This window comes from Venturia canescens, chromosome 5 (genome assembly GCF_019457755.1).
Source record: "Venturia canescens isolate UGA chromosome 5, ASM1945775v1, whole genome shotgun sequence".
Classification (NCBI taxonomy): Eukaryota; Metazoa; Arthropoda; class Insecta; order Hymenoptera; family Ichneumonidae; genus Venturia; species Venturia canescens.
Window position 1 is genome coordinate 3236628 of NC_057425.1, and position 21817 is coordinate 3258444.

At 37.3% G+C, this 21817-nt stretch overlaps 3 protein-coding genes across 12 annotated transcripts; 1 reads left to right on the forward strand and 2 right to left on the reverse strand.

The window, feature by feature from the left end:
- Positions 1-595: 595 nt before the first annotated feature.
- Positions 596-10590, reverse strand: Sara (Smad anchor for receptor activation). Of its 4 annotated transcripts, XM_043419717.1 has the most exons (17): positions 10462-10590; positions 9807-10269; positions 9419-9482; positions 6771-9053; positions 6428-6642; positions 6223-6322; positions 5664-5740; positions 5050-5227; positions 4241-4456; positions 4031-4153; positions 3520-3684; positions 3275-3434; positions 2636-3051; positions 1975-2218; positions 1746-1866; positions 1499-1660; positions 596-1326 (listed from the first exon to the last, which is right to left on the reverse strand). In XM_043419717.1, exons 3-17 carry the CDS (start codon positions 9474-9476, stop codon positions 1171-1173), a joined length of 4674 nt encoding a protein of 1557 aa, XP_043275652.1. In that variant the 5' UTR covers positions 9477-9482; positions 9807-10269; positions 10462-10590; the 3' UTR covers positions 596-1170. The 4 variants fall into 4 exon arrangements, with proteins under 4 accessions (XP_043275652.1, XP_043275655.1, XP_043275654.1 ...); XM_043419720.1 differs by having other exon boundaries at positions 4241-4429; positions 5050-5164; positions 9419-10269; XM_043419719.1 differs by having other exon boundaries at positions 5050-5164; positions 9419-10269.
- A 14-nt stretch (positions 10591-10604) lies between these two features.
- On the forward strand, positions 10605-19658 carry Tango5 (Transport and Golgi organization 5). Of its 7 annotated transcripts, XM_043419722.1 has the most exons (7): positions 10969-11103; positions 11221-11366; positions 12151-12665; positions 15643-15984; positions 16278-16787; positions 17150-17419; positions 17545-19658. In XM_043419722.1, the coding sequence occupies exons 3-7, from the start codon at positions 12450-12452 to the stop codon at positions 17674-17676; spliced, it is 1470 nt and encodes a 489-aa protein (XP_043275657.1). In that variant the 5' UTR covers positions 10969-11103; positions 11221-11366; positions 12151-12449; the 3' UTR covers positions 17677-19658. The 7 variants fall into 7 exon arrangements, with proteins under 7 accessions (XP_043275663.1, XP_043275661.1, XP_043275657.1 ...); XM_043419727.1 differs by lacking the exon at positions 12151-12665; XM_043419724.1 differs by lacking the exon at positions 11221-11366 and having other exon boundaries at positions 10995-11103.
- A 168-nt stretch (positions 19659-19826) lies between these two features.
- ND-23 (NADH dehydrogenase (ubiquinone) 23 kDa subunit) lies at positions 19827-21809 on the reverse strand. Its single transcript, XM_043419737.1, has 4 exons — positions 21655-21809; positions 20878-21139; positions 20405-20597; positions 19827-20198 (listed from the first exon to the last, which is right to left on the reverse strand). Exons 1-4 carry the CDS (start codon positions 21683-21685, stop codon positions 20067-20069), a joined length of 618 nt encoding a protein of 205 aa, XP_043275672.1. The 5' UTR covers positions 21686-21809; the 3' UTR covers positions 19827-20066.
- Between the last annotated feature and the right edge of the window lie 8 nt (positions 21810-21817).

Consider the following 21817-nt stretch of genomic DNA (forward strand, 5'->3'; position numbering starts at 1 on the left):
ATTTTAGTAACTCAAAATTATGTGAGATTCGAAAAGCACTCGGGAACCAAATTTTGGAGACTAGCGACTCCCAAAGTCTTTCCATTTTTTTGTTATTGTCACAGCTGACCCCTGGAGATTGGTTAAAAACACATGTGTTCTCATTTTTTTTCAGAACGCCCCATTTCTTTGAGAAACAATAAAAAAAAATATATTATTTAGTATTAAATATAATTATTAACGATTGAACATTCAACGAACATATCTAATGATTTCCGGTAACAAAAATTGCGTGCTCAACGAAAGTAATGCATTAAACGATAAAAATTGAAACTGATCAACGTTAAAAACCTGCAACATTGGTTGTATGGAATTTGGCGACGATAAATCAAATGTTTTTGTTGCGTAAAAGCATAATTTCGAAGAAAATTGATTTATCGCAGTCATATCGGCGAAGATGGGAGTTCATGATAAACTTTTCGTTGCGCCTGCGCTGTGCATTGTTTTTTTTTTAAATAAGAAACGCCATAAGATTCCCACAAGTAGGTCGATTTTTTCAGAAAAAAACGTCGAGAGCATGAAATAAGCTCCGCAGCGAAAAAGAGACGAAAAGAAAAACGTATAAAGACCATATATTGAAAAATAAAATCGGTTAAATAATCGTTAGATATCCATGGTAATTGAGATTCTTTAGTGCAATATTTAATAACAATAACAATTATAATTACGAGCAATGAACTGAATTTCGCACTTATTTTTGCTCTGCATCATTTCTTTTAGCCCGCGACTCCTTTCGCCTTCGTGACGAGGAGCGCGTTTGATATTTTCTTCTTTTATATTACAATGGTAGTTATTATTTGGAAACACGAGCGACGAATATTCGTTGATTTTCGTGTCTCGCGATATTACACATTATCCCGTTCGCATTACTTCTCATTTTCGTCTCCAGTCTTCTCTCCATTATCGATTCGTTGATTTCGTTTTTGAACTTTCAATTCAAAAGGCTGATTTCACGAATTCCTTGGTCGAGCCTGCATATTCCGAAACTTTCCGTTCCCGATTCCGCACACTTTTTTCCTCAACTTGAAACTTCCTCTCGAAACTTTGGACGCAGTGTGCCCAATTTGCTTTTACATTCCTGTTCGATCATCAGTCACCGGCTTCTTCTCGTTACTTTCAATACCCATTACTTTAGTCATCCAATACATGGAAAATCAATTCCAGAACAGTGTTCGTATCTTGACTCATCTGAGCGGCTTTGTGAAGAACTTGGATCAACTCATTGTCCAAACTGTTCATGTAAATCGGTGGCAATCGATTCCCTTCGCTTCCTGCCTCGTAACCAACCTGCAAAGTTACATCAGGATCGAATATTTTATCAATATTTTAAAAGAAAGCATTCTCTGGGGTCGTCCAGGCTCCAGAAACAAGGAACACTTGAAAATGCACCATTTCGAGTTTCCTAATCGGTCACAGGAATGTATGCATTAGTTTAAAATCTTTCATTTCCCGGACTTACATTATCCGGATGTATGGTTGTTCTGACGCCGATTTTAGTTAAGCCTGCAGTTGCCAGGAGATCGAGTAACTTGACAAACGCAGCGCACGTCGCTCTCGCAATACTTTCTGATAATTTGTTGATGTCCACTGGATCGTGTACGCCAGCGGGATGATCGTCCGACTGAAAATCACGTCAAGCGTGTTACTCAAATAGATAATAAAGGAACATTTTGTGAAAAAATAGATTTTTTTTTAAAATAACGTACCTTAATGATGAATACTTCAGTCCATCGAATAAATCTGCTTGTACCCATATAATCCGTGCCATTGTGGACTCTTATCGAAGGAATGCCGTCCATTGGGATGCCATCGATGGGACTTTTGACCCTGCAATAATGCGTATAATATTTAACTTCTTGGTTTATATAAAGAAAAATCGAAAGTGCACCCAGGCTTTTCAAATTTTTATATAGACAAAGTTTATATGCAACGAACCCTAAATTGAAATGTACATCGTTGTCGACCCATTTGATGTTGACGGTTTCATCGGGTTCTTGGGCTCCCTGAAGACCACAACCGATCGAAAAGTCCTGCATATTTTTTAGCGCTGCTTTCAACGCCTCCATTTTCTCAGGCATTATTTGGACCATTAAACCATCCTCGACGATACTCGATTTCGCCGATAGTCCCATGGACGATTTCAATGCTCCGTTTATCACGACAAAACTCGCGCCCGTAACTGCATTTTGCGAAGAATTTTAGTACCAGAAATAACATCGGGAAAACATTCAAATTTTTCTCTTGCTTCTCAATCTCGTCCAAATCTGTGTCTCCGTTAAAAGTTACCATAAATGAAAAACGGAAAATAACCATGGAAAATTCTAGCTCATGGAACTGAACAATTCAAATTTGTATTGAAATTGTAATTATACTTTTGCTGATTTTTCTTTTATGTTACTCAAAAATATATTTTTTTAAATGATTTCGAGAATGGCACTAAAAGCTCCTCTTCAATTTACTTGAATACTCCATAATCGTTTCATCCACAATTATTCGTTTGATATCATAGATTCAATGAATAACTTTTTAATCTTTGTAGACAGCACCATTTTCAAGTTTTTCTTAACAACTATATTACCGATTGAGCAGGAGTTACCTTTTCGTGGTTTATTATGAATATTTATAGCCTGAGTTTGATAACTGCTCTCGTCGCCAGTGTTAGTTTGTATGCACACAAGATGGGAATCCGCTTGGCTGCTGAAATTCGATGCAAATGCAAGAACATGGTCGTTGGAATTGTTGAGCCCTTTGATCACTTGGTCATAACGATTTTTCGGGAAGAGAACATCGGTCGTTCGATCTTGCATGTGAATCGTTAGTCCTCGTACGCCCGGCAGCGTGTACGCGAAATTACGGAAATCAGCCAAAACTTTCATTATCGTGTGACCTATTTCAAAGTAAACCGCGTCACGGAATCGCACTGACACCAACGGACACGGATAATATCGGTATTCGGCACCGAGGCGTAACATCAGACGAAGCGGGAATACTTTTGCCCATGGAGTTTCCCATCTGCGAAGGAAAAACATTCAGAAAGTTGTGATCCCATAAAAAATATGAAACTACGGGGCTGAAAAAATATATTTTGAAATTTTATTTTTCCAATTTCAGTTGTAACTGGAAAAATTAAGGAAAAAACATTTTTGAAGCGTTGCTGATGAATTATTTTTTAGAGTATAAAAGTTGATTTTTCATGAGCGATCTGGATCAGTTTTTATATGGAATGTGATTTTACCTGTGGACGAGAAGTCCGACGAGAAAAGGCGCCGGAGGAAGGATGATTTTCTGCAAACATTGAAAACTTTGTCGAATAAATAAAAAACCTGCGTGCTCACGAGATCCCAGGAAGTGTACTCCTTGATGTATCGAAACTCCCAACTCCGTTATGGTGTTGCCTAGAGAATTAATAGAAACATGAGATCATATTTGGATATCTTCGCGCTTGATTTATTTCGATACAATTGCATTGAAAATCCTCACCTTTGATGGCCTCTACATAAATTTGATTAATATGAATAAGAAGATCCTTTGGAATTTGCATTTCGTCGGGTAACGTTTCAACCAAAAAAATTATTTCGTCTTGACCCACACACGCCAAACCTCTTGATGTAACGTTCCAACAAACCCTGTTGACGCAACAATTAACTGGAAGCAGACATTAAAGGTTCAAAACTCATACTGAATTGGGTCAGTAACGTTTTTCGCAAACATCCATTTTTCAATCAGCAATTATTGTAAACTGAACTGAATGGTTTAAAAAAAAAAAAATCAGTTTTTGTTCTCCAACTTTCAAAGTGTCCTTACAACTCCAGAATATAAAAAAAAAATCAATTCCACAGAATACAAGAATTCGATTTTTCAGGAAATTCAAGTCATCAAAATGACGATAACGTTTGGGCCAGCAGTGCAGTTACCAAACTATAGAAAGTAGAAAAATTCAATTTCAAGTGACAACAACGTCGAAGAATATTTTTGTATAAAATTCACTTACGGTTCGTAATTTTCACATAAGCATAAAGATTTCGGTTGATAGCGAACATAATGGGGGGTTCGCATTCATTTTTTAATGATTTGTACAAAGCCGCAGATCCATCGCACTCGTGGTAAGAAATTTCTGAAAAAAAAAAATCATTAATTCAACTTGAAACTTTATTTTTGCCCATTTTTTCAAAGAATTCTTTTCAAAATGTTTATGTCTCACCGCCTTTATGGATTGTTACTGTTGGTGGTAAGAGATCAGGGTCCTGGGGAATATACGAATTCGTGTTCGGATCCATGGGCGGAATATTCTGTCGTTTGCCAGTCCCCGACGTCTGCATTTGCGGAGTGTTAGAGGTTCGTTTTCCTATCTTTCGATACGGTGGCTTCAGGTCCCAGGAGGTGTCGAGTTCTGTCAGGTCACAGCCAGGCCTTATTCCTGTGTTTTATACGTAGAGGTGGGTGAAAACAAAACAAACGGGAATAAGGGGGCAAAGGTTATACGAGGCAGCCTGCAGTTTCGAAAAAACCAAGCTAACTGCACTCGCATGCAAAAATAAGTTGGTTGAAAATAAAAAATAACATTTTTGGAACTTTCGAGGGGAATATGAGGAGCTTAGGATCGATCCAGTGGGGCATTCCTTGCACAGTATCATTTTTCCATTTTTTCTTATCAAATTAACTGGTAAATTAATTCCAACTTGACTAATTTTCTACCTATTAATCTATCAACAAATTACCCGATTTTTTAAATTGTGTTTCAATTTCGAATATAGCAAAATAGCAATTACGAACTGAAACTACATTCACCTCATTCGAGGTTATTCAATGATGGTACTCGAGACTTGTACCAACAATGGGATAATGAAAATATTTCAAATAAACAGTGATAATTACTCTGATAAAGTTGAATCCACCGAATATTTATGATTGACATCGAAATATCGTGGACTGTGAAATTTCGTCGATTTTCTCTCAAAAACGATGAAAAAAGATTCGAACACGATAAAAGGAGATTTGACGCTGACTCACCATCGCTGAACATGACGGACTTCTGACCCTCGGATCGTTGCTTGGAACTGCCCTCGCGTTTCAAAACACCAACCGGAACCATGACTGTGGGAGGTGGTGGCAAGCCCCCGGCTAACTGTTGCAAAGGCGGTATTGTTGAACAGTACTCCATCGGATTATTTGGATTAGGCTGTCTCCCCTATAAACCATTTGTCCGATACTCCCAACTCTGACTACTCAAACTTTATTTTCTTTCGCAATTCATTTCAAACGAATTGAGAAATACTTGCACTCGTGCTTTAGACTCGTTATCAAATTTCATTTAAATCTCAAATTCAACTCGACATTCGTTTGAAAAAAAACTGCAAAAATCTTGCACCACTTGCGAAAATCATGCACGAGGCTCTCTCAAAAATTATTGCTACCATTCTTGAAAATATTAAACGTTCTACAGGATTGTCTACTCGAAATTTTTCATTCGCAACCCTTCGTCGTGTCAGGAGTTCATTGCTTTCAAGGACATACGACTTTGGGGACTCTCCATTCGTTAGTGTTTCTATTTCTAGTCGTAGGATTGTTAGCTAAAAGTATACTGGATCGGTATTTTTGTACACTACGATTCATCTGACATGTACCTGGGAAGAGTTTATATTACTGGGAGAACTGTTGCCACAGTTTGTAGAACAATCACCGCTTTCGTGGTCTTGTTCCGCTGTAAGTGAAAAAAAGGTTTAAATTAGTTCGTACATTGGAATAGAGTGTCAAAAAAAATCAACTGTTAATCGACTTTTCGTTTATTTGAATATCAAAACAATTTAAACTGAACTAAAATCTTCGAAATTTTTCGGTTCGAAAGTTTTTCAAAACGTTGCTTATTTATCATCATTTTTTGTTTGGCCAAATTTTTAACATTCATTATCTAAATAATTTTATGCGAAACGATTGCGTCTGATCGAAAATTTGAAATTCATCAGTCAAAAGAGTTTGAACTATTGGTTTTTATCTCGCGTATGATACTATACTCGTCCGTTAGTGCTAATAAATTTTTCGATGCAAAGTTCACTTGTGAATAAGAGTGAAAAAAAGAGTACAATGAATTTATAAACTTCTGAAGTTATTTAGAGTGAAATGTCGATTACACGAAAGAAAAAATGTACGAGAATTTAATGTGACGGAATGGTTGAGGTACCTCACCTTTTATGAGCAGCTGATAACACGGAGAGCAAACACGAGAATCGATGTTGCCTTGATATTGAAGTCTATACTTCATGCTGCAGCATTTGTTGCACAAAACCTGAAAAAATACATTTTCCAATGAAATTCAACGCGTTATTGATTATCGTACGTTTGTCAAGTCTATGCGTTTAAAAAAAAAATGATTCGATCGTTTCTCGAATACCTTGCCACAAGCACGACAATGATGACGACGCTTAATGACGGTAAACTTGACCTCACAAAGCATACAATTCAGAGCAGCGTTATCGGGAATCCAAAAGGGTGGCTGTTTTCCCAATATCGTAGTAGACTCGAAAGAACTGCTTTCCGAAAAATCCTGCGAGTTATCTGCCTGTTGCTGTGACGTTTCACTCTCCGGTTCCAATGATTCATGTTCGCCTGTAAATACAAAAAAAAAGTTTCTTTGACTCATATTTTTCTATTTAATTAAAACGTGAAAGCCCTCAGAAAAAAACTTTCTTTAGGCTTCCTACGTTTTTGCAAATTGTGTAAAATAAGAAAAGCACCTGTCGTTGAATTATCAGGCATGGTGACCGTAGAAACGATGTCGAGGGTTTGGGGGCGTGAAAGTTTGTCCTCGTGATCACTTCCGTCATCTTTAGTGGATTCTTCAGCATCGTTTAGAGTGTTATTCGAAGATGAAGGTAGTTCGGAGAGGATTTTATCGTCGTTCGAATTTACGGAATCTTCGTCGATGCAAGAGTTCACATTGTTTTCTGTGGATACAGAATTTTCGGAGTATTTAGTGTCGACGATAGTAGTTTTCATGTTGCTTATGTTTTCTATCGTTTCTTCGACGATTTCGTTGTTCTCGAATTGACGATTAGCATTGTCAACATTGCTGATTTCGGATTCGGTTACTCCCGAGGAAGAATCTTTCGCGGTGCTTGCAGGAGCGCAATTCATCGAAAAATCGTCGCTCCATTCGGACTCGGTAAATTCCTGGGTGACCACACACGTTCGACACTCGAGCATTTCAGAATCGATGTTCTCTCGACTGTCAACGCTTTTATTGCTCGTCTCTTCGCCAACCTTTTCGTCGATGACTCTGCCCTCGGAATCGATTTTCCCGGACGACTCTTCCTGAGCCTTTTTGTCTAAAAAATCATTGTATCTCGGGTCACTGTCGCTGGACGAGGCCTGTTGCTTGCTGTAATCGATGACCGGAAACTTTTTCGCTTTTTCCTGAAGTTTTTCCTCGGACAATGCAGGTAGAACGCCGATGGTTACGGTCTCAAAAATCGGTGCTTCGTTCGCGTCCTCATCTTCGGTCGGAAGTTTCCTTGAGGTTGTTATCACTCTCCTCAATAAATCGTCGTCACGGGGAGGTTCGTAGGCCGGGGGCTCTACATTCTCGTACATCGCTTTACCCTCGTTCGCGCGTTCCTCGGCCTCTAGCTCGGCCAGATATTTGTTTAATTCTTCTTCCGAAAGATCGTCTATTGTAGTACCGAACCCAATTGGCTGTGCCTCTTTCGTTACTACGGTGGACTTGATGATTCCTTGAAATCCCGGCGCAGTTCCTCGGTGAACACTGGGTCTCTTCGTTTCCAATGAACTCAACGATTCTCTAGCTTCACAAATCCGCTCGTACCCAGCGGCCTCGTCTTTGTCCTTGGTCTTTTCTTCCACGATCATATTCTCATAATGCCTTTTCGAATCTTGTCTTTCAGCTGGTTTAAATGCACTCTCTGGATTCGAAATCGCGATCGCGTGGACTTCGCTCATTTCACGCTTGTCCATTGGCACCTTCATGTTTTCGTACACATGAACGTCTTCTCTTGGAACTCCATGAGCTTCCGCTTCGTCTTTGATATCCGTTCTCGCTGGAGGCAATCTTACCTCAGCAGCCAAACTCGTTTGTTTTCTTTTCGTTCCACAAGCAATCCCGATGTCAGTGTCGATGTTCAGCACATGTTCGGGATGCTGAGAATCACAGCTGATTCTTTCCAAACTCAAGATATCCTCAAATTGCATCGCTGAAGTCTGACCGTCCTCGGGTTTACTGTGCGAACCGGTACTTGCATCCAACTTTACAGGCACCAGTATGTTCTGATATTTCGGAGGGATTCGGCTTAGCTTATTGGAGCTTTGAAGATCTCTTGTTTTCGAACCGATGGTTTTGTCGCTAATTCCATCCCTGGAGGAACCTCCAGCCCCTTTGGACTCTTGGCTCGTTGCGTCATCTTTTTTCATGTTCGTCTTGACTCTGCTTTCAACTTTCAAAGAGCTAGCCTCCGTCGACACGATACTGTTATCTCTCTGCTCTAAGTTTCCACTTGGTGCATTGATATACTCGTTCAAACTGCTGAAAACATTGCTGACGCTGGGCCTGATGTTTGGCTGATTCAATTTTTTGTCATAACTATTATGATTTTTACTTGCCCCTGAGCCACTTTCATTCTGTTGTTTTTGTACCAATTTTTGCGATATGTCGTTGCGAATCGTCAGGGAAACAGGCTCACTGTCCCGGAAACTCGCGTATCGCTTTTCCTGAAGTTTATCGTCGCTCCCTTTTCCATGACTGTAAAAATCATTCACTGAATCTGAATTCTCACGTTTGCCACCCATTTTTCTTATGTCCAAAGTTTCTTCTAGCCGAGTTGTGTCTATGTTTGATATTTTATCCCCGGATCTTTGAGCTTCCAGTGTTCTCGACTGCGAACCTCCATCTTCGTATGTTGATGTCGACTGTATAAAATTTGATGAACTCTCTGTTATCGGCTTTGTCTGTGACTGGGTCCACAGATTATCTGCATCTAAGCTTAATGCTACTTGCTCCGCACAATCTGCAAGCCAATCGGAACTTGATCAATTCATTTTTCATTCAGTTGAATTTCAAGCACTGAACAAAAAATTCTGATGAGAAAAACTATTCAAAACCATTTTCTCAAAAATATACTTTATTGTAATCAATATTTTTCTGGAAAAAATGTTGGAAATATTCTTGACATTAATGATTATAATTTGTAAAATCAGATCCAATTATATTATTTGTTCTCAATGATTTCAATTTGTACTACCGAATTTATGGAAATATTTTGAGTCAATAAAATTGCCCAATATAATGCATTTATTGATAAAAATAATTTGATTGGAATTAGTAAAGCCCTGTGAATGATAATTCGCAAAAACAAATGATTTTGATAAATACCTTCGTTGAATTCAAATTCATCAAGGACTCTATCCAAATCCACAGCAAACTTCTCCATAGTTTCCTGATTTTTATACGAAATAATAAATATTTGAGATGCTAATTACAATTTTTTCTTTTTTACGAAATATATGTTCCAACATCGAAAGTTCCATGGAAACTCGTTCAAAAGATTCTAAAAATTAGCGATTCTTGACAAACACCAGATTTAAGCGTAAGATGAATCGGAGTAATGATTAAAAAACATGATTTTTGATCCTCCCCCCACAATCATGACAATAATTCGTAAAATAAGAATAAAAAACTTTTATCGGGTAATTCCACTTGTTTCACGAATAACAACTAAAAAAATCGGTCAGCATGTCGCACAATTTCACATGTTAAATACCGAATAAATAAAAATCACAAGGTTTTACGATCACAGAAACGTCATTTTTACGTGTACTTTATTTTTTAAAGCGCTCAAGTTGGGAAAATGAACACTACTGGCTCGCCTATATACCGACGTAGTAATAATACAAATATATGTATAATCGCACACGACTGCTCCTGAACGGGTTTCACATTGCGCGCATTATCGTTCACCAGCGCTGACAATAATGGCATTTATCAAACAAAGTATAATTTTACGTTCATTGTACGATTAGAACGACCGTCTTTTCTCGAGCAACACGAAACGCAGATTTTTTTTTTTCCAATGACCGTACAAATCGATCCGCAGTTTATCCAATGTGGACAATCTGACAGTCGTAACCTCAGTGTATATCTCTCATTCGACACTTTTCCCGTTGCACGCTAGTCTCCTAGTCGGTTTCGGTCGGGACGGCGGTCGTATGACTGATGACTGCACCCTGGAAATCGGTAGACGACGACATTTTAATGGCAGGACACTGAAAGACTAGTTTGCATGCGAACGACAGCGAGCACATTTATAGAGCGAGTATCAGTCAGCGTTCCTATATGTCAATTTTTCATCCAATCTCTTTACTTAATCATATCACCATTTGTTTTCATGTGATTGATCAAGCAAGCATATCGTATACCTTTTTAATCGCGAGAATCGAAGCATATTTCAGAGTTCGATAACCATGAAAAAATTGCGATTAAATGTTGGTAACACTAATCAGCTGTCAATCACGAGTGAATAAGTTGCAAACTTCAGATTTGTCGATTTTTCCGCTTCAGTAATCAGTAGTGAGCTGCGAGCGATGGTCCCAATAGTCCTCGTCGACTACACAACAGACAGGTGCGGGTATTCCCAGTTAAATTTTTAATCAAAAACAATGAAAAAATGCTTAGAGACTTGAGTTTTTTCTTTTGTAACCATAAAAGTCACGCGGTTGAATCGTGTCCAATCGTACCACTCGCTGCATCCACCACTATCTCGTTTTCCTAATCGCCTGTATATAGTTATCCAATTATCGTGTAAAGTGCTTGCGCGAAGAGACAACGACTTTTTGTGATTGCACCTTCTACACAAGTCGCAACGCAACAGTACAAAGACGGGGGAGAAAAACGGAGACGGAGACAGAAAATAGCTTTCCCCCGCCCGTTGAAAAAATACACGCAGCAGACACGTTACGATACGAAAAAACTATGTGGTCCTAATTTAATTCTAAATTCAATTAATCCTAAAAGAAACGATCAAAAGTGTGTGATTCGTCCGCATAGTCTCTGGGAAACATGTAAGAAACTTCCTCAACTTATATTTAACTTTTCAACGAAAAAAAACCAAAACTTTCACATTTAAATCAAGAACAAAAACGATCGTTTAATACTTGACCTTTCTCTTTCTCGAGCAGTTTCTGCTTACGTGGCCGTGAATCGACAATTACCTCAATTTCCATCTTAGCTCAAACTCCATCAACTTTGATATCTTGTGACAACATTCTTCCAAACCCGTGCACGATTTCTCATCACAACTCCGTGGATTTCGAGCGAGAAAAATGTATTCTCTTTTTTAATTATTCGAGTATTTCCGCAATTTCATATCTTATCTGTCAATATAATCGAATTCAAAAGTGTTCTTTGGTGAAAATGATTTTTTAGTTTATATTATCGCCTTATTAAGATATTCAGAAAAGAACATTTTCTACTCTACATTCATATTTGCTTACACTAACTTTTCCCCTGTTTTCTTTCCTTCTTTTTTTAACATTTTTATTCGCATGAGGTTTTGTTTCAATCAGTTTTGATTGGCGCGTTTGACTTTGCCTGTTATCGCACTTTATTCACCTGATATAATATAGATTACTCACACAGATTCTACATATAAATGTTTATATATTTCAATGTATACTGAATGTGTATACAGCTAATATAAAGATATTGATGTTTGTGTAATACATTCCAGTTTCAAGTTTTATCGATATATGTTCATTGGAACAAAAATGTTTCTATGCATTTTAGCATTTTGTTCAGTTGTTCTATAATTAATAAACTCAACATCTCCTATTACTGAATCATTTTGGACAAGTCTGCCTGTTTGAAACCATGAGGTATTCTGTAGAAAAAAAAAACAGTTTTTTGATTGACCAGTTGGTAAGATACCAGAAATAAAACTTTCATTCATTTTTGGCAGCATTGAGTTGCAAAAAAGGAATCTCGGATTGAATGGAAAGATTTTAGTTATACACTCGCACATCATGCCTTGTTTGATCCTCATGTTTCATTGTCAACGCTGATTTAGTACTACGAAATAATGAAGTTATTTTAATGCTACATTCGGACAGACAAATCCTGAGAATCCTGTTCCGAGAAAGTGTACAATCTAGTCGCAGATACACGAAACAGTGTACTCGGAGCTTTGGGCAATGTGGGTATGCGCTTTGTTGAAGCTGGGGAGATAAATCCCAACCCGTGACGAGAGGTAGCCGCTCTCTAATTCTCTCAAGAAAACAAGGAAACTCTGAGACTTCAAAGAGAAGCTCTGTTCAGAAAGAAAAAGAATCATTTTTGATTTTTTTCACTTGTTTATTTCTTTGAAAACGAAAATCGTTCCTTGCGGCAATCAGTTTTTTGCCCAGCTACGATGGTCAGAAGAAAAGTAACAAGAAAATCGAGCACCGGCACGAGTGCCAGCGTCAGTGCAACTGAAAATTCAGAGGGCAGCTACGCTCGTCTCAACAGTGGCGCATCGACGAGCGCAACTAATCTGGCTCCCACTCTTGGACGCATGACTCGCGAACAACTTAAAGGCTTACTAAGGGAGCGGGGACTACCCATTTCGGGAAAGAAGGCTGATATGGTACACTCAGTTGCACTAACAATCACAATTAGCTATCCCTTTGTTTAATCATGTTGAAGTTTGCCTCGTCACAATGCGGCAATCTTTTTGCTTGTTTTTCTCTCAATATCACTTGAAATTTCAAATGCTAATACAGGACAATTTATCTTACATAATTCCTGAGCCAATCTGACTAGCTCAAAAACGTGAATTTGTTTTCCAATCTCAAGAAACTAGTGGTCGAAATCAGGAAGAAATGTTAGCAATCAGAAAAATAATTATTTTCGTTGCATTCCAACGGTGCAAACATTCACATGACCTCAGCAAAACCTTTTCATCCGTCACTAATCAACATTTTTTCATAGTTCATTCAACTGCAATTTGGGTTGGCGCATGTCTACAGCTAAACATTTAAAGCACAAATCTTTACTGCAACTCTGTGTGAAATCTTGAAACAGAGGATTGGATCTTTTTTTCATTTGAATAATATTCAACGGGGATTGACACAGTATGAAAAAGTGATCCGGACTATTATTTTCATTTGTTTCTCATTTTTTACGTTGATAATAACTGATGAAATTCTTCATCCTCCAGTCTAGTAACTTTTATTGGAAAAGTCCAATCCTTCGTATCCTTCAATCCAATTGTAGCCTTGTCAACTTTTGAAAGCATATTTGTGTATTTCGTTTAATGTTAACTCGAATCTTTTACTTATAATTCAGCGCCATGTACGCCAATGCTAATGTAATTGCAACATCAGCATAAATGCATGTTCGTTTAACGCTTGTTTATCTCTTGACCACTCGTCTCATTAGAATTTTGTACTATCAAGATGCACAGTTAAAATAAAACTTGAAAAATTACCGTGCAGTAACAGTAGTAGGTAAGAATTTGCAATAGGTTTATCATTACTGAAGGAAACTCCAATTTTCGTCAGACTTTGATGAACTTCCTCGTTCAAAATGAGAAATTTATCCAAAGTGTTTATCAAATTTAGATCTTCAGCAAAATGTGCAAACACATATTCAAAAATTGAGTTAAAAAAGTGAAAATTTGTCGTAAATGTCATAATTTTTTTTTCAAAAAATGTCTGAATTTCTGCCTCGCTTATGAAGATTTCAATAATGGATTTGACATTTTTTATTATTTAGATTTATGTAGACATTGCTGCACGAAAAAATGTATTGTTCCTGTTGAATGTTCATCGTGTATACGAAAATATTTGTTTTGTGCATGCTCTCATAAATTTGCTTCCGCGGTGAAACGTCATCAGTTTGTCCGTGAATAACGTTGAGCAGAGTTTTAGTAACTACGAGATGCTCCTACGAAGGATTTTATAGTGGATTAAAAAAATGAGTTGCAAATGGTCAAGCTCCACAGTGGGAGTGACGTTTGACCCTTGATTCGGAGTGACCCCTCTCGAGCAGAACACTCATGCTGATAAGCGGATCGTGAAAACGCGTTAAGTGATTCTCGGGCCAGTGGTCGTTCGGATCTTTCATTGGGAGCTCGAGTGATTTTTTTCCTTGTCATATTTCAACACGTGCTCCACTCTAAAATCCGCTCAAAAGTCAAGATCATTTTTCGGAGGTTTCATCTCCGATGGAAATTCGTGACCAAAAAATTTTCCTTAATTCGACAAAAATATGCTCGCCGACCGCAAACTAACGCCGCACAAAGATCACTTAGTCATTGATATGAACCTACTGCTACATCCCGAAGTAAAATCAACGTAAATATGTATATTTGTATAGATAGCAGTAAAACTTGGTCAATGATATTTATCAGCTAAAATTCCTACGTAGACCAAGCAGAAGAACCACGTCAATTATTTTTTTTCATTCGTTTTACTCTTCCATGCTTCTCCGACTGATTATATTCTCGAGAACGTTCATTTTGACACATCACTTGCGAGCCATCATTCAGTCATCGATTATTTCAAGTAGTATCGAGCGAGTTTACTCATTTAGATACATAATTAATGTGCCATCAACCCATCAACTGCATCAGGGATGAGCGTACTCTTGTTACTTTTTCAAACAGCTTCATTCCACTGGTTTTTCAGACACTCAATCCTCGTTGGGAGATCGACATTTATTTCTATTAAAAAAAAATCGGGAGTTGCATTGACAGCGATAAATGTGAATGCCACGATCGATGAGTTCAGACCAAAAAATAGTGGAAAAGAAAATTTACATATTTTTACATAACGAGAAACGACCATCTCTGCAGTGCCTTCAAAATCTCACATCCGAGCCCACAATTTTTTCATGTATTTTTTACCGTATCATTGAGGATGAATTGCACATGTTTTTCAGCCAAAAATTTTATTCGGTTGCGAACGTACAAATACTTGAAATAATTCAACCATCTTTGAAGTTTTTATTTATTTTAATGTTTTTTAAATGGTTCAAAAATTTCTTTCGCCCGCTGCGGTTGGCTGTTGTCCATTTTATCTTAATTGTTAAACAAAAATTGAAATCGTGAAAATGAGGAGGAATATTTTTCCTTATTTTCAAATAACTCAAATCATGTGAAACAAGAAGCTAAAAAAATACTTGAGAACGTCACTGACTCGGCTTCATTGCGCATTTGTTTACTTTTGCTCGAGGCTGACCTGTTATTTCAATAGCTAACAATATAGTGGCATATCTGCAAGTTCCGACGTTATGAGCTGTTTTGATACGTAACTGAATTTCATAACGGAATATTGATAAACATATCGGACGTTTTCCACATTCGAAATCCACTCGGCAAAAGCCTTTTAAAGATGGTTAAATTGCCCAAATTCTTTGAACCCTCTAAATACTGGAATTTTGGAATAACAAATTTATTGGCATGTGTCATTAATTCTCGAGGTTGTTGTGAGAAAAAAACGTTGCAAATATTCGATGCGCTGAAAAGCAGTGCACTTGACGTTTGCGAGGCAAAACAATCTTTGATCAAATTTATAACTAAAAATGTTTGAAAAATGAACTAAAATGTTTATGATTCACAGATTGATCGATTAGGCAGCAGCATGTTGGAGAACTCGGGTGGCAGCGCGGTCCGTCGTGCTAAAGATTCGAACACATCGAACGGAGCACAGAGAAGTTTACACGAGCGAACTAGCGAGGAAAAGACTAAAAGTCAAAGTGGACACGACGATATCACCGATGCGGATAGTTTATCGCTATGGACCCATCCAATCACCACTTTACATTATTTTATACGTGAATTGCTCATCGATATTTCAAATTTAACGAAAAATATACTTCGGTATAAAAAGACAGTGTGGTTATCAGTATTAGTTATCGGCTTGTTCCTTCTGTTGAGTCGCGTTGCCGGACCTCAACAAAATGTAAGTCCGAACACTCTTTTCAAAAAAGATATTTCTAATGAAAAATATTAACTGCCGATCCATCGAAGATTTTTATCTTGAATATTTTTTTTTAAAAAAAAGATAAATATAACAAAGTTTTATAAAAATGGGGGTTAAATTGGGTGTTTTATAAAAAAGTATAGAAATACAAATTTAGTGCCATAAAAATAGCTCTCATTGTGTTTGGGTTTGAAAATGGAAAATTTTATTATATCAACCCATGCAAAATTCAGCCTTTTATCATGATTGTTGACAAAAATGTTTGTTTACAGGTATTTAAATTTTTGGAAGCTAAGTTAATATGGTGGGCATACTGGGTGGGCCTTGGAGTGCTGTCGAGCGTCGGTTTGGGTACAGGGCTTCATACATTTGTGCTCTACCTCGGCCCGCACATAGCGGCCGTTACGATGGCAGCTTACGAGTGCGGGGGTTTGAATTTTCCGGAACCACCGTATCCCGATCATATAGTATGTCCAACGACGATAGACCCCGCATGGACAGCGGGTATTTTCAATATAATGAGAAAAGTGAGAATTGAGGCGATGCTGTGGGGCGTTGGTACAGCGCTGGGAGAACTGCCACCATATTTTATGGCTCGGGCAGCCAGAATGAGCAAAAGAAGCGACAAGAGCGACGACTACGATCAGGAAGATCTCAAGGAATTGGAGGCTCTCGAGGCGATGGAGAGTGGTGAAAATGTCCCACTCATTATGAGGGTCAAACTCGCTATGAAGCACTTCGTTCAACGCGCCGGATTTCTCGGAATTTTGGCTTGTGCATCGGTGCGTAATTTTATTACAAATTTGTTGACGCGTAGCAACCGATAATTGTCTATTAACGATGCTCCGTAACATTATCGTAGCAATGAATGAACAAAAAAAACACGTTTGGAAAGTCATGAGTCTAGTCACATTTTATGGAGATTCGAAAGTTTATAAAGTAATGGAGAACATTTTCAAAGTGAATTCAAGAGTATCTCTTTTCTTCACTTACTACTTCGTCATACGTTCTTGCAGGTTGAAAAATTGTTTTGTAGAAATTTGTAGAAACGTGTCAGAGTTATCGTTGGAAATTCAAAATTTTTCAATAGTTTTTTCTCTTGTTAGAGCAAAAGTAATAAAAGTTATTTCTTTTTTATTCGCAGATACCCAATCCGCTTTTCGATCTCGCGGGCCTCACATGTGGTCACTATCTTATTCCTTTCTGGACATTTTTCGGTGCAACGGTTATCGGTAAAGCCGTGGTGAAAATGCATATACAACAGTTAGCAGTGATAATAGCCTTCAATGAGGAACTTTTAGACAAAGTAATTGGTCTGTTGGCGTTGGTCCCGTACATAGGAAAGAAGTTGCAAGAACCACTGAAGAAATATCTTATCGAGCAGAAGAATAAGTTGCATGAAAAATCTTCCGTGGTAAGAATTCCCAATTACCTTTGCCTTTTGCACACTCCGTATGGTTTTTTTTCAATCGTTTATCTGGAGCTTGAAAAGCGTGGAACTTTACCGTTTTATCTGTATTCGATTTTCGCTATTTACAGCAAGGAGCTCCGATGATCTCGTGGTTATTTGACAAATTTGTCATGCTCATGGTGATTTACTTCCTGAAAACGATAATCGAGGCTCTTGCTCGCAATCATCATCGCAGGCGTGCCAAGTCATCGGCTGATTGAGATTTGGATCAATATAATCGCCATCGTTATGCTCGATTTGTAAGGATTTCAAGCAATAAGAAACGGAAATGAAAAAACGAGCACAGGAAAAAAACAAAGGATAAAAAGATAAAAACACAAATAGAAAAAACATGATTTCGATAATCATGCTGTTAACTCAGTCAACCGTGAAACGATGAACGATCGATGATCGACTTTATTCTCGTTTCGTGTTCGGGCGAAACGCTGATCGAATTCCACCGTCTTTTCGCCAAGGGATTGGAATTTCTACAAAGACTATAAAGTATATAAAAACGTGGATCGAAAGTTAAATTTCAATCGATGTAAATATGTATAATGCGCCGTAACAAACAACGTGAAACAAACACTTACACATACATACAGACACACAGAACGAAACACTGAGAAATATTGATAAAAAATCGCGAGTCTCTGTCCTTTCCAGTAGCCCAATAACCAAAATTATTTTTCATGATGCTGCCTTGACGCATTTCAGTCGAAACGAAGATAAAAATTTGGTCTTGCTCAAATTCTACTTACAGACAGAAACATAATTGCAGTGGAAAATCGAATTTAACATTTTTTTTTCATAATGCGTGGTGGATCTATAAAAAAAGTTGAAGAATCTGTGAAATAGTGTACACGAGTCAACGTTCAATCGTAGTTATTTACAGTGAAATGAAGAAACATTGCACTATCCTACAAAACACGTGGTGTATAAAAAAAATAAGGGAAAAAGTTCGATCCGTTTCCCTCGATCGCGGCGTTCCACGGGGCCAAAATAGAACAATACTTTTAAACCAATAGATCGGAGAAAACACTAACACACAATTGTAAGAAAAAGAAAGCGTAAATCTACATGCTCGTGATATGAAGTATGATAAAATGGAATTTCAATTGACAGTTTCCTATCGATTATCGAAGATATTAGGAAAAATGATAGTCTCTTGGGCGAGTGAACGAAGGCAACGAATCGAATCGAAAGTTGGGATGCCAAAGACATTTTTTAGCATTTAAACGAAAAACGAGATACGAAAGGGCTTGTTGTGTCTACTACGAAATGAATGAAAGCACATGAAAGAAAAAAGTCTTTGGTTTAACTCACCTCGCTGATATATTATTACACGTTGCTAAAAAGTGTACTGCTTTTTTGGCCAGTTACGGAGATAGACAAAAATCACACACCCACACGTCCAAGTATCGTATTAATATTTTGATACCTGCATATAGCTAGGTGACCTGTATAAGGTAACGCTAAAGAAAAAGAGTAATCGACGATGTTTTGCCATTTTACATTGGAATGTCATTTCAGAACGAGAGTTTTTAAAACTCGTTCTATGTTTTTTTGTTGTTGTTGTTTTCTCTTTCCATCAAATTTAGAATTCTTAGTCAAAATAAAATACGTGCAAAAATATTGAATTGTGCGAGCAAATATTTTGTCTCGATTTTGCACGTTAAACGAAGCTGCTATTGTTCTGTGAAAGCATCGAAAACTGTAAATCTTTTGTTGAAATTTACTATACAATTGAAATTTTCCTCCATCTCCCCCTTTTTAGTATATTTACGGGCAATTTATCAACATATGCTGTAATTCGTAGTCAAACGTCTACCTATTGACGCGTCGTGCGTCAACGCGGAATACGTCGATCAAGAATTTTTGTACAGTCTCAATGAAACGACCTTGACGATCGAGCTCAACAGCTTGCTGTTTCCCTCGACAAAATGTTTGTGATATTTGTGCGTGAGTACGTCGGGCATGTTGCTTCTGAAATGTTTTTGAAATTATTCATCCCCTCACCCTCCTACCTCGTCCACCTTTCAAGCAAAATATGTTTTTTGTGTGTAAAAAAACGAAACAATTCAGTTTTACATGCCCATCACCCATTCCTCAAGCCGTTCGTCTTGCTAATTAGGTAAAATATTAATATTATGTACATTAAGAAAATAAACAATTACGAGTGTTTCGTAAACGTTATGTACAATGGTGACTGACCGGATTTATTCTATTTTACTTGCTATTATGACGTAATCGTTCAAAGTGAAATTCCAAATTCAACTGACTTTTCGATTGGATAAATATAATCCTCGCCATAAATTAGAATGAAGATTTTTGAGATAGTACAGGTATGAAGTAAATTCGAGAGTACGAGTTACGAGTTTACCTCGATTTTTATTTACAATAGAATTTAAGTAAGATATAAATTAACCCATGTGATCGCTATGGGCGACTTATGCTTCATTCAAATAACGAATTTTTCAGTGAATCTCGCTTCAAATATTACATCTCGCGTGATTCTGATAGATTTTTATAACGCACCGCACACGTATGACTAATTGCATTTTTCTGGGACACGGCTTTCATTTTCGGTTTCTTTTCTGGAGTTGTGCTCTTAACGGTACAGATGATCGGCGTGTATATTTGTAGCTATTTCCGATTCCCACTTATCACCGTTGTTCAGCAGTTTTTCCTTGTTGTAGAGCATCTCCTCGTGGGTCTCAGTGGAAAATTCGAAATTCGGACCCTTCAATAAGAAATATTTGAATTTTGTTAAATGATTTTTTGCCAACCTCGACTAACAATTTTCATGTTGTTCTCTACACTTTCCATACAGATAACACAAAATTGATTTTTATGTTAAGAATGTTTTATTAAACCTCGAAATTTATTCGATTGTTATTTCAATCCGGAACCCCTACATTCTATTTTTTGGAACAAGAAAGAACTTACCTCAACAATGGCGTCTACAGGACAAGCTTCTTGACAGAATCCACAATAGATACACTTGGACATGTCAATATCGTATCTAGTGGTCCTTCGAGAACCATCCGATCTCTCCTCTGCTTCTATAGTGATGGCCTGAGCAGGACATATAGCTTCGCAAAGCTTGCAAGCGATACATCTTTCTTCTCCAGATGGATATCTGCAAAAATTGTTCAATAAGACTTTGAAAAAATCGTTAGAAAGCTCTAAAAATAATACCAGAAACTTCTTGATCCTACTCAAACGATATTTTTTAAATTAGACAATTTTTCACTCTGGAATGCATATTTTTTCAAGTTTTTCCACTCTTGGGAAATAGAAAAATTTTGTTAAAAATAGCTGTTTCATTAAAAAAATTATTACCTTGGAATCATATAGAAATATGGAAAATCAATTTTTTTAAAATGAGTCTCCAAAAACAGTGAAAAAATATTAATTACCGTCTCAAAGCATGTTCGCCTCTGAATCTTGGACTTAGAGGCCCCTTTTCGAAAGGATAATTGATCGTGGCTGGTTCTCGGAATATGTGTGAAAGAGTTATACCCATTCCACGGATCAATTCGGTTAAGAGAAAACTCTGTGCTACAGTATCTTTTATATCACCCCATTGAATTTCATGGTTAGGACCGACAACATAATATTTGTTACGTGCTGATACTTGTGTCATTGCTGGTCTGCATGACAATTGCAGTAATCGTGAACCTTAAAAAATTCATGAAAAACAACGTTATATTGATTTTGATATCGGATTTATAGTTTTGTTAGTACGGAACTGAAAAACTTTCACAATCATTTCATCAATTTTTTAAATTACTTCAGTTTCCTCGTATACATTTTATTTGACAAACTGCCTCGAACCATTCATCGAGAAAAGGCTTCGAAATTTAAACCAAAGTCCAATTCATTATTCAAAATGTAATATCTTCGATGTTTAACTCAAACTCAAACGCTTTTATGTTAATGGTTTCTTTTTCGTTAGCAAAAAAATTAGAATTAAAATAGAACAAAAACTAATACGGAGTTTAAATTCATCGCAGTCCTATTATGAAACTTGGAGCAAATTTTGAGGTTAGAATCTGAATCGTTGAACTACGACAAATGGATATTCTGTCCGCTTATTCTTTAAATCGTTAAAGATTTATCATACTTTTATCCTCGCTTATTGTTTATCAAAAACTGAATTAAGTATCGATATCTGTATAAAAATTACGAATTACCGTATTGCCCAACAGTTCGTACACCTGCCATTTTGCCAAAAAAAATAACAGTGCCGGAAGGTGGCGCCTCACCACACTGACACTTGCGGATTTTATTAGAACCAACATCCGTCTGCTCACTTTACTAAAGTGGTTGGGGAAAAATTTGCCAAAGCCACCTTGA

Coding starts and splice junctions, on each gene's coding strand:
- Sara (XM_043419717.1), bottom strand. CDS start 9,476: ATGGAGAAGTTTGCTGTGGATTTGGATAGAGTCCTTGATGAATTTGAA. Junction 5,741..6,222: donor TTATCAGCTGCTCATAAAAG/GTGAGGTACCTC, acceptor TTTCACTTACAG/CGGAACAAGACCACGAAAGC. Junction 2,219..2,635: donor TCATAATAAACCACGAAAAG/GTAACTCCTGCT, acceptor CGCAAAATGCAG/TTACGGGCGCGAGTTTTGTC.
- Tango5 (XM_043419722.1), top strand. CDS start 12,450: ATGGTCAGAAGAAAAGTAACAAGAAAATCGAGCACCGGCACGAGTGCC. Junction 15,985..16,277: donor TTGCCGGACCTCAACAAAAT/GTAAGTCCGAAC, acceptor GTTTGTTTACAG/GTATTTAAATTTTTGGAAGC. Junction 17,420..17,544: donor TGCATGAAAAATCTTCCGTG/GTAAGAATTCCC, acceptor CGCTATTTACAG/CAAGGAGCTCCGATGATCTC.
- ND-23 (XM_043419737.1), bottom strand. CDS start 21,685: ATGGCAGGTGTACGAACTGTTGGGCAATACG. Junction 21,140..21,654: donor ACGAACTGTTGGGCAATACG/GTAATTCGTAAT, acceptor GAATTTTTTAAG/GTTCACGATTACTGCAATTG. Junction 20,598..20,877: donor GGCGAACATGCTTTGAGACG/GTAATTAATATT, acceptor CAATTTTTGCAG/ATATCCATCTGGAGAAGAAA.